General features: G+C 40.1%; 1 protein-coding gene across 8 annotated transcripts in view; it reads right to left on the bottom strand.

Moving 5' to 3' along the window:
- The window catches only part of EBF1 (EBF transcription factor 1), a 384,911-nt gene that overhangs the window by 138,914 nt on the left and 233,243 nt on the right, over window positions 1-12,754 (bottom strand). For all 8 annotated transcript variants that reach the window (XM_072756735.1, XM_026007793.2, XM_072756737.1 and 5 more), the window contains exon 7: window positions 424-505. In XM_072756735.1, coding sequence (XP_072612836.1) covers window positions 424-505 — 82 coding nt within the window. The remainder of the gene's footprint in view (window positions 1-423; window positions 506-12,754) is intronic.

Raw genomic sequence — 12,754 nt, 5'->3', positions numbered from 1 at the left:
CAATTACTGCTGACGATTTCCAAAATTGGAAGGGGAGAACAGAGAGAAAGGAAGAGGACACAATCCTAAAACAGAACAAAGCTCTTATTTAACAGTTTTCTACTTGTAATACTTTCAAAAAATCCATCATTTCTATGAACTTCACTTAACGTGCAACGGTTTAAGCCTGCGAGTCCATTCAGGAAGCCACACTAGGCTCAAAGGACAAAACTGCCTCAACCAGTGACCACAAGTGCTTCAGTTGCAACTCTTCCCTAATAAAAACAACTCCTAGAGTGCAGATACCCGGGGGACCAGGAGCCTCACCTGCTCATCACCTCTGGGGAAATAAATAGACTCTGTATCTTCTTCTGCCTAAGACTTTTTTACCCTCTTCTGATATTCATGCATTATTGAGATTTAAGAAAGAGAAGACAAACCCACCTGGAATCTCCGCATGTCACGTGGGTTTCCTGCATTCTTTAGGCAATTTTGGTTACATTTGAGGAAAAATTTCAAGAAGAACCTGTGAAGAAACAAATTATCACAGTTAATATTTCAGTCCTGAGACAGAAGAAGGGAAGAAAAAGGTAGTAAGTTGCATTTGGGTTGTGCATTCTATTCTCCAAGTATTTTCTGAAATATTTAGGATGGTGTTAGAGCCAGTATTTTGTTTAAAGCTTTAGCCTTTGTTTTGCATCCAAGCTGGACTTTCTCTATGAAGGAAACACCTTCAGTAAAGCCAATAGATCTCACAAAAGAATTAAGCCCCCAAGGAAGTATTTTTACTCAGACAGAGGGAAGGTCTTCACCATAATTTAAGATAGATTCCAATTGGGTATAATTGCCTGAGAATTACTCACGGTTCCCAACAACATGTAATTTAAGCCCTGTAAATTCACAGACGATGAACCAGCAAAATGCACGCTGGATGAATATAAGGAGATGGTAAACACTTTTATTTTAGCATCTCCAAATAAAATACCTTAATTAGCAGTACCCACAAGAAGCAGATAAGATTCACATACTGACTAAAGTCCTTTGAGTTCTCAAAGATTTCCTGTATGTTTTTCTTACAGAGCCTATCTGTGATTGAATAAGAACCTCACCACCACCTTGATCCCTGAATTGGTTCTAGAGTGCAATCCATGAGTTTTGGTGACCAAAAGTCCCAATTTGCCAGGAACAATCCCAGCTTACACTGTGTCGTAAGTATTAATAGTACCCTCTTTAACTCTCAAAGTGTCCTGTCACGGATGATAAATTAGATGGTCACCTTATAACTTTCTGAGTTATTTCTTTATTATTTATTTGAGAGAGAGAGAGAGAGTGCATGAATGCACAAGCCAGGGGGAGGCGCAGAGGAGGGAGAGTCTCAAGCAGACTCTTTGCTGAGCACGGAGCCACACATGGGGCTCAACCTCATGACCCTGAGACCATGACATGAGCTGAAACCAAGAGACGGATGCTTGACCATCTGAGCCACCCAGGCACCCCCTGAATTATTTCTTAGGTTGTAGTTGTTAAAGTCTATACCAGGAGGACAGCAGTTATCAAAAGAGTGCTATTAGGACATTTATGTTGACGATCTACATGTTCTCCATTGGCCCATGTTTGAAGAAAGAAGCATTTTAAAAGCCATCCTAAGTTCTCCATTCTCTTTTACTTTTAGGCTGATGGATGTCAGGCACAAATATTTTCCAAAAACATCAGAATGCATTAAAATGTCAGTCAGTTAAATTCTTGTAGGGATTTCTTTTCTTCACCTTTCTCCCACTTCAAGTCTACGCTAGAGTATAAAATTCCCACCTTGATACACATAACTTGTGAAGAACTATCACACCACGATGCCTCAGTTTAGCTCTGAGCACAAAGTCTATTAAGGAAATAACACAGGGGTCTTCAGAAACAAGAACACAGAACAGAGTGGCACTGAACTGAACCAGTTTCCGAATAACGAACTGAGAGAGGTCCCAAAAGAATCTCTCTCCTCTCTGTCCCTCAGGAGAATATGGTGTAGGAGTAGCTCTTTGAAGAGCAACAATAACTTTTTCAACTGAAAGAACATGTTAAAATGTCAACATCTTCCTGAAATGACTCTTTCAACATCATGCACCATTCAACCACCCATCAATAAAAGCAGGCCTCTGAATAATCATCTGTTCCTACTTCCAGTTTCTCTCCACAGAGCCCAAAGTTTGTCAACCTTTTGTACAAGATAAATGACTTGTGGAACATCACTGAAGGCCAAATTTGTAAAAATGGAATCTGGCTTTGGCACCCCTTCCCTAGTACGAGGAATGGCACTGTCATTCCCTGGGGCCATCAATTGGTCCTGACTCCTGTCCCTTTTCCATAGGAAGACTTGGGAAGGGATGGAGACTTGAGGGAGGAGTCACAACCCCAAGTGCCTCCACACTGTCCTTTCCTCTGAGCTCTCAGAAGGCCAGCGCTGAGTGGCTATGTGATAGCACGAGGCTTTCAGAAGCTAAGGTGGTGAAACTCAAGGATAGTGAGGCAGCCATCTTCTTGGGTTCGGGTCAAAGACATCTGAAATGTGAAAACTAGCTGCTTCTTTCAGGCACAGCTCCTTGGAAGGGCATTTTTAAAAGCCACGCCAAGCCCCATGAGAGGACTGAATGCCACTAACTGACAGTGACAACCAGTGTGGTGGTGTGGAGGAAAAGCCATAGCCTTTAGAAGTACCCAGAATGGGGTTCATATCCCAACTCTGACAGGTACTGCTTGTATGTTTTTGGATACATAGCTCAACTTTTCTGCACTGCACTTCCTTTATCTGTAAACTGGGTATAGTGACAGTCCCTTCTTTGTAAGACAGTTGTAAACATGAGTTGCAAGAACGTCTGGCACCTGGTAAGCATGGCAACGGTGGCAGGAGTAATAATGGTTTCCATGTATTACATACTAAGAACTTCAAATACATTTTCCCCATTTAATCCCCCTAAATAACCTCTGCTATTAATGCCATTTTATGAATGGAGAAACTAAGGTTCAGAGAAGTTAAAAAACTTGCCCAATGATTAGTAACTCTGAGTCCAGAACTCAAATTTGGCCAGAGCATGTACTCTTTTAACGATTATGCTACAGTAATTTCAGTAATAATAGAAGTAGTACAGTACGGATATTAGTATCACCTGTACCATCAGTAGTCACTACACCACAATGGCATTCACACTAGTAAGTGTAAATAAGAGTAACTTTACAAATAAGAATAATTATTAGCATTATTATTTCCATACCAGTAGCAGAAGTACTGTGGAGGGACACATCATTGCCATTCCTCTCCAGTGTCCCCCACCCCTGGTTCCCCAGGGTTGATAATACTGCCACGGGTATGTGTCTAAGACATTTGAGCCCAGACCCGACAGCCAGATTCAGGCTGTGTTAGAAGGAGCTGTCAGCACACCCTCTGGCATCTTCAAGTCAGACAACTGCTAGCCACCATGAGGGGAGCCATCTGGTGCCAAAATGGATTTTGAAAGACAAGCAAACAGGACGCTAGCTCTGCCAGATAGAAACAGAATCAAGGGAGCAGGGGATCTTCTGCCTTAACGATGAGCAGGGGCGAGGTGCCTGTCACCAGCCCATCGTTAGCACAAAAGCTATGCTGGGCACACACCGGATCCCTGTTACCCTAAGCTGCCCTGTCACTTGGCCTGTTGGCAGAATGTCCTGCCCACCCTCTCGACAGTGGATTGCTTGCTGAAATTGAAGGCTTGACCATCTGTCGCAGGGAAGAGACGGCATCAACGGGTGCCTGGGGCCTCACACAAGCCCTTATGTGGCAAAGACGCTCTGAAGGGCCCGTTCTTTTGGGGAAAGCCAGCCTTACCCCAGGGGGAGCCTCAGGAATTCTTTCAAAGTTTCCCCTAAGTAGATGCCAAATGCCTGACCCTGTCGGATCACACTTCCTTAAAGGAACTGAGAGGAGTTAGAAGTAGGAGTTAAAAATATCCCCACTGAGAGACAGAGTTAGACGTGGCACACACATTTTGGGGATGATTTATCGGGCTGTTTTTAAGGCATTTGTAAACCAGGGATGCATGCATGTCTGCTGGCCTATGGAGAGGATCTCGGATTCCGAGGGGGTTTCTAACAAAACAGAGGTTATTGTAACTCAAAACCTCACTTTTGTCTCATGAATTGCCACATTTTGTGTGGCGGGTGTGTTTGATAAAGTGTTGTCAGGAGAAAGAGTGTGGCAGCCTTATCCCAACCGTGGGAAACAGACTGGAGGCAGGACAAAGCCCCTATTGACCCTGTAGAGTTCCAAGGAGTTCCAGAAACTCCAGGAAATAGCCCAACCAGAACCAAACTACAGTCTTTTTTGGGGAATGGAAGAGGTGAGGCAAGAAACCCAACACCCTTCTGTTAACCTTCAGTATGAATAATATCATGTTATATTCATACAGTGTGTTTTATGATTCAAAGCACTTATATCTCCAGTATCTCACTAAATGCTCACAGAAGTCCTATAAATTAGGCATGCCAGGAATTATCAACCTATTTAAAGAAAAGTAAGACTCAACAAAATTAAGATATTTATCTACAGTCAAAACTAAACCCATACTCTGTATTAGTCAAAGGACTCCTTATAAGTTTTTTTTCCCCATGAATCACAGGACTTTATAAATGACCTAAACTATCACTTAGGATAACTTTTTAATTATGCATATGAGAAAATTGAGAGATCAGGAGACATGATAACAGCCACAGAGTTACAATAGTTATGATAGTTAGGCCTACAATCTACATGTCCTGATTTTTAGTTGTATGATTTTTTTCAAGACAACGTTAGGTTTCCAAAAGCCAACCCAATAAGTGCTCAACACTTGAGCTATTGAACTTTTTAGTCAGCTACCTCAATTAGGAAAGTGACAGTCATAAAACTAAAAGTGACATTCTATTAAAAGTTGTGTCTGGGTTCATCAATCAGACTAATGTAGGACATTAGCCCATCATTGAACATTAGCTGAACCGAACACATACATTTGCAGAACAAAATTGTTTATTCAATGGTTTACCCTTATCACATTTTCCCAACTGATACATAGTCAGTACATTGAGTCTCCTTCCTTTTTTTTTTTTCTTTTTTTTTTGAGTCTCCTTCCATTTGACTAGCACAGTGCTGGATACCAAAGATACTTCTAGGCTCCCCCAAAAGGAAAATTCATTGATTTAGCCAACAGAACGTGATCCATCTATCCAAGGACATAAAATAACAACAAATAAAAATCATCTCTGTATTCTCAGCACATAACACAGGATTCAGAACCCAGTGGGTTTTCAGTAAATCTGTTCGACTAAACAGAATCCAGGACTTCCAAGGAGTAGAAAGAGAATGTTCTACAATAAAGACAGCAGTAGAGAATACTGGACAAGAGCTTGGATTGGAGATAAAATAATCCTGGGTAAACTTCTGCAGTTCCCTGAACCTTAGCGGCCTTATTAAAAAACATGGGCATAACAGTATTTCTCCCCAGCACCACTATGTGGCATTCATCATAATCCTAACTCTACTGTTTAATTAATTGTGTGACTTTAGACAAATCACATAATTTCTCTGTGCCTCAAATTTCTCATCTGTAAAGTGGGAGAAATACTTTAGAGGGTCACTGATAATTAAATAACATATGTGAAATGTTTAAATAGTACCCAGCATAGAAAAAGGAATAATTATTTTCATCATCATTTATTTCTGGCAACTGCTCCCTACCCAGCACTAAGAATGTTCAGATTTTCAGATATAAAAAGTATTCTCTCTTGGAATGTTAAGGTTAAGAAAAAGAGCAAAGACCTATGTAACTGACAAGAACTGTAGGTTTCATTGAATGACCTACAAAAAGAAAAAAGAAGAAACAAGGAGAGACAATAATGACTAGAGCGGCTTTACCCAAAGGCCAAGCAAGACACAGGAAGAAGAGAGGTACCAGCTTAAACCATGGAGGACTCCAGCGAGTCAGAACTGAAGGGCACACGTGGTAAAACCAACCAGTAGGCAACAGCTTGTACATCATTAAATATTATGCAAAGCACTGTAATAGATCTAGGGTGAGCAGGTTGAGTTTTTACCTCCGCCACCCAAATTCTGAAAAAAAAACCACGTTTGGATGTTTTTGCTGCTTTCATAATGTCTAGGCTAGAAAAGAAAAACATCAAGGCACACCTAAACCAGGACATAAAACCCCCATTTGCAGTCTTAAGGCTCCCCAAAAGTTCCTCTGACTTATACCCACAGATGGTTATGTGGCAGATGATCCTTTCCAAAGATATTCAGGACACGGAGACTCACTCAGCCCCAACACAGGAAACAGCTGTGTGGAAATACTGTGGGGTCCCTTCTGTGTGAAGTTAAAGTTGCTCCCACACACACTAACTGGAGGGTAGAGAGGGAAATGCCTCATGAATCAAAGGGCCTTTTTGGAGTCCTCTCCATAGACTGCCCCATCATCTTTGCTTTGACAACGCTGTACAGAACCGCCTGCCCTCATGACCAAATCCACTGCCCAGATATAACCGAGAAAGGCTTTCCAGGAGTACCAGCATTCTCCCAAATTGAAAATATTTAACCAGAAAGCAGCTATCCCTACCCAGACCTCTCAAGCTTCCAGAGGCTTTTTCAGAAACACCATCACTACCCCATGGTCACCCTCCACAGAGAGGTAAACAAGAGTCCCATGGTCATGGCCATGAAAAATAGATCTCCCTTGAAAACAGGGGAGTCAAAACAGCTAGAAAGAAAAAACTCTATTTTCAATGTCAACATTTTGGGTTCCTCATACACAGAAGAAGTTGTAGAGTACAGTTCATCCATGTGAAAATATGATACCCGTAAGTCTGCCAAAATCCCAAGGATGCCACAAGGGCAGGCTGAGGAGGCCAAACCTTTGTAAGGGCAAAGGGTTCTCACCACCAGGCTGACCTCCTTTCCTTTTCTGATGTTAAACTGCACTATTGGGAGAGCATCTGCCTTGACTCAAACCACTGCAGTTCTGTTTGAAAGGCAAGGAAAGAGGAAAGAGAGAAATAAGATCACGAAGGGGACTCTTTGCAGACGAAGCAAATTCTCTTCTCTCTCCCCACCGTGGAAGGTGGAATTGTCCCAAGTTGTGGCACTATCTTGGGGATCCCAGGGGGAGAGCATGTGGCTGCCCGTATTACGGGCCACTGACTTCAAGGAGTTTACTTTTTCTCCTGGCCAAGATCCCTCAGATCTTGGGCATTTCTGGAAAGTGTTCTCAGTCTGCAGAGATGAGCATGATCAACTTGTTAAGCATTTGTTACCTCAGAGTTTGGCCTTGATGGAAGGACATAATTAGTGGCAAGAATTTACAAAAAAAAAAAAAAAAAGGTGTTGGGATAGAATAGCAGCAAACGAAAGAATTTAAAAATAGCTTTTAAAAAAAGGATGCACTACAAATGAGTCTCCTCATGCTAGATGTCAAATCTGAAAGCTAGGAAAAAGCATCAGGATAGTGAAAAGGGAAAGAGGGGGACATATAACCGTTGGCCAGCAGGGAAAGAATTCTTTAGAACTGACACAGGGAAGAGAAGTCAGAGCAAGGGTGCTGCCGCTTAATACCTACTGCTGCAAGGTTTGAATGGAAATTAAGTGAGAAAGTCTGACACGTCCAAGGAGTTGAAGGCTTATGTGTTGTAGAGAAGGTGTTCGTCTTCAGGGATACTCTTTCACAAAGATTACTCAAGTGCCAAGTGTTTCTTGCCAAAAATGCATTCAGGTACAAACACTGGCCCTTGGCAGACATTTGAAGTCATCCTAAGACTGTTTTGCAGCAGGAATGAAGGCAGAGAACAAACTCAAGTGTATGTTTGTCCTTCTCAGGGCTGGGGACAAACTAAGGACATATTCGTCTTAAGCCATTTTCATTACAAGGAGCATGATGGGCAAGGAATCACCCAGCACAGAACTCCTGCAGACCAAGGGACAGGATTTGAAACAGGCATCAGGTATTGGGATCCTGGGTCACTAGTACAAGGCTGGAAAAGAGGCAAATGCAAGCAATAACGTTGCTTTGATAACAATTACGCACTCCAACAAGCCAAGCATAAAAAGTGAGATAGGAGGAGTCTCACTCAATGCCTCAACTTAGTAGTTATTATAGCAAACACATGAATAAACACTGTGGAGTCCCTGTTCTTAGTGCTTTACATATATTAATTCACAACAACCCTATGAAGTACTAACTGTATTCTCATCTCAACGATACTGAGATACTGAGATATAGTACTTAGGTAATTTGCCCAAGATTTCCTATCTAGCAAGTGGTAGAGCTTGGATTTAAATGTACACAGTTTGGCTTCAAAGTCCACATCCATTAAACTACAGTCCTTTGTATTTATACATATTATATTATAGCAGTACAGATCATTGACCATATCTGACTATACTTAGTATCACTCTCAGATTCATTCAAAATGAGAAAAAAAAGTCAGCATAAAAATGTCTGGTATTGTCACTAGAATATTCCCAATTACAAATTTTAATGTGTTTCAATTTTGCCCATGACCACTTTCGCCTATTTCAAATGCATTTTAACTATAATGAAGGCCCAGTCAGTGAGTGGGTCTGGTAATAGAGCCAAACCGAATTTGGAGAATGATGGCTAAAGCAAAACCAATATAATCTGGGTCTCTTGGGAGAAGTCAATGAACATCATTTCAAGGGTTTATTTATATATTATGTAGATACCAGTCCCATAAGTCACTATCTTTGAGTGACTTTTTCACACATAGAAAGCCACAGGTTGAAAATCAAAGGCTTTTGATACCCCTCTGTTTAAAACCTACGTGTTTAAGATTTTAAAGCAGACTCATTTAGAATCTGATGTTAGAATTTCACTTTTCCTCCTAGGTACTCAAAAGGTTTCGATATTAATGTCCCCCGTGGAGGTGATAGATGTCAGAGAGAGATCAAAAAGTTTAAATTCATAGTAACGGAAGCATGTGGGTTTTTTTCTGGATGCTCAACTCTTTCTTCAAGATGTTATAAAGTATGAACATTCAGTGTCATTCATTTAGTCAACCAACAGATTTCCCTCCAGAGCTTAATATGTACCAATTCTTCCCCTTTAATACCAGTTGTATTGAGATCACAATTACTTTGGTTCGAGTTTTCCTCCAGAAGAAAGATAAGACAGAGGAAAGCATTTAAAATCAAACTTCCAGGAAAACTTTTGGACTCTGAAGATGACAGAGTATTCGAGCATTTTCCAAGAAAGGTTGAATACCCATGAATCAGGGAATCTTTCAAAGTTCCTATAGGTGTTAAGATTCTACTTTTCCAGACACATTGGCCTCCTCTCGCCTCCCAGCATTCTTTGCTTCAATCACATTGAGTTACATCCTGTCCCCTGAACATAAAGTTTCCTTCCTGCTTTCACCATAGGCTGCCTTCCTGGGTCTAAAATGCCTTCCCTGCTTCCACACCATCTGAGTTTCCCATAATTCTACTTACCCTTCCAGATGCAGTGTACATGCCCTGAGCCCATGAAACCTTCCCAAATACCCCAGCTAGAATTAACCACTTTTTCTCTCCACTCTATTACAGCTCCTGTCACAATTGGTCTTCACATCTTGTACTCCAGTTAGTTAAGTAATCACATGACTCTCCATGACACTACAGACACTTTTAGAGTCCCATTCTGTTCCTCATAGACCTAGTATGTCTGCATATAGAAACGGAAAATGAATGTCTGATTTAAATTGACTGTAAATATGAATGGCAGTAACTTTGAATCATGACACAAAGATTCTTTCTTTCCTCTTTCTATTTTTTCCTATATTTTCTGAATTTTCTATAAATTGGATTACTTTAAGAAAAAGAATCAACCTTATTGTTGTAAAAATTGAAGTAAGTATCATTCAGCATAGAACCTAGGAAATGTTGCCCCCATACTGTGATGGATAAATTAAGAACTAAAAATGATGAGTGTCTTCACCAAAGTCTTTATGCTCTAGATTTGCCAGTTAATTCAAATGAGAATAGTTAAGAGCCATCCATCTCACACTTTGTAAAATGTAGATCATTTATTAGTTTCACGTATGCATAATTCATAAAAGACTATCAACTGGGCAGACTCCACACTATTGATGTCCTCAACTTCCTACTTAAAAAAAATCTCGACATCAAAATATTATCTCTAAGTTAAACTTTCCATTGTTCTTAAAGCATTTAAGCGTAACCCAGAGGGACAAAAGGACATGTAACTAATAATATGAAATGGATCTCCTCTCTCTAAAATTCTACATACCCTTCTGATGACTTTGTTGAAATACAGTGATTAAGCTCTTTATGGTTAGCTATTTCTTGGTTCACCCTACTTCCTTAAGTCATCCATTTATTCATTCAGTCCATCTTTCATCCAGTAAGTACTTACTAAGCACCTACTATGGACTAAGCACAAGCATAGAGACAACTTTTTCCCTGCCCTTATGGAAGCTCACCAAAATATACTTTCTGGATCACTGGCATCAGAATTATCAGGGAATTTGCCCTGGTTAGGAGGTAAGGTACTCAAATAATTTTTAGGGACATTGAACCTTGAGAATCAATATCCAATTTATATTTTAAAATTCAACAGTAATGTCAATACCATGTAATAAACACAATGATGGTGTTATGCATCAGAAATACTTAACTGCAGAGAAAGGATAAACATCTAATTGTGTGTCATGGAAACTGAACACAAAAACTTATGTCAAATCACCTCTGAGTAAAAAGAAAAATTAAATTTCTTCACCCATTCTACTTTATCTCCAGCACAAGCCACAGAAAAGAAAGGAGCTTCTGGTTGCCAGAGTAAGCTGATATTTGACAACTTTTTGCTTCAAAGAAAAGAAACAAGCTCACTTTTCTACCAGAAAGATAAAAAATAAAAGAAAAAAGCCATCAGCTAAAAATCTGTGTCCCAAGAGAAAAAGTATAGTCTTGCTAAAGATGAAAATTGTTTTTGAAACCTGCTGAAATCATCAGCACCCTTTCAAAAATCCACTTCATTTGTCTGTTCACTTTTCTGGACACACCTTCCCTGATCCCAATCTCAGCACCATCATGCACTGCCTCCCATCCTCTGGGCTCACACACCATTGGGGATAATAAATTTAATTTGAGCAATGGCTTTCATGGAAAAAAAAAATTACTGCATTCCAACAAGTCACACAAGCTGAGTTCAGACAAAAACAAGTGACTCCTTAATTTGGATTTAAAGCTCAGGATCAGTCTCCAAATAAAAATGACCAGTGAGCATTATGCCCACAGAGCACTGACAATAATCTCATGAGCTCCAAATTATTCCAGTTTATATTATAATGATCCAATAAGTCTGCGTGTTCTAGTCCATAAAAATTTAAGAAGAAATTTATCATTTTAAAATCATAATGCAAAATAGAGTCTGACACTTTATTAAGCACTATTTATCATGATATCATGAGGATGCTGATGGGAAAATGAAACTAAAGCAATATTGTAGACGAACAATGACACAATTTAGTCTTTCTGGGGGTGCTTTGTACTCACAGGTCATACCCCCTTGCCCTCCCTACCATGTGTCACTCTTTAACAGCTTAAATCAGAAGCATTGGAAATGAAACTCGAGAGAAGCTTTTATCATGAAAATTGCTCAAAAACTTAATAAAACAAACCCACTAGAATGGGTTGAGACCTTAGAAATCTTCTAGTGCAGATATTCTTAACCTAGAGTCCATGGGTAATCTACTGGAATTCTTGAACACCAGAACATTGAATCCAAATTTTTGCACACATGTTTCTGCAGAATGGGTCCAGAGTTTTCACAGGTTGTGGAAGAAGTCTGTGAGCTGACTGCCCAGAATCCACTTTCCCCTTTTTTCATAACTGTCTTCTATTCTCCTTTTGGAATACTTCCTCCCCTTCACTCAAGAGTCCTTGTATTTCAGCAGCACAAACTCATTCCAAGCCTGGACAAGAGTGGTGCTTGTGATCTGGGTCTGGTTAGTCACAATATCACATCCTCCAACTATGTAATTGCCTTAGAGATGGACATGTGACCTAAATCAAGCCAATCAGGCCCAATCCAAGGTAGTCACAGGATATTTGTTTGAGTGGCTAAAAAACAGTTGATAGTTGGGTCCTGGTTTATTAGAGTTGAACCCAGAAAGATAATAAGGTTGGGTTGCTTACAAACTCTATACTTAAAGAGGAGTCCATAATAGAATATAATCCATTGCCCCATCTGATAGAGATCATAGGACAAGGAACTGGGATAGGTGGCGAGGAGAGAAGACAGGGAGAGCTAATATCAGACAATGCCCTCCACAAAAGGTAGAAAGATAAAGATGGAATTACTGACACAATGATTAAGTGGAGAAGGGAGCAGAAGGGAGGGTCTCAAAAAGGTATGTAAAAAAGAAAGGATACTCTATCTATTGAGCCCTGGTAATTTTAGACTATATAACTGCAACATCCTATGGCTTCCTCCTAAGTCATATATATCTATATTAGTCTATATAAGATACAGATATAGATATATTCTAAGTAGGAACTATCAATGCATCAATGAGGCTGTGTGTATAACCACAGATAGTACCAGTAGCTATATGAATGGAAGAGTAAATATCTTGTCTACAATGGACAGCCTTGGCTATTCTCCAGCCAACTGACTCCGTAGAGTATATTAAGATAGTTTTGCCAGAGACTCTCATTTCAAGAGAAGCTGGAAATACATACTGCTAAGTGTGAAACTTGCCAATCTTCCAG

The sequence above is a fragment of the Vulpes vulpes genome, chromosome 4 (genome assembly GCF_048418805.1).
Source record: "Vulpes vulpes isolate BD-2025 chromosome 4, VulVul3, whole genome shotgun sequence".
Taxonomy (NCBI): Eukaryota; Metazoa; Chordata; class Mammalia; order Carnivora; family Canidae; genus Vulpes; species Vulpes vulpes.
The sequence above is the reverse complement of the archived record's forward strand: the minus strand, read 5'-3'. Positions and strand labels throughout refer to the sequence as shown.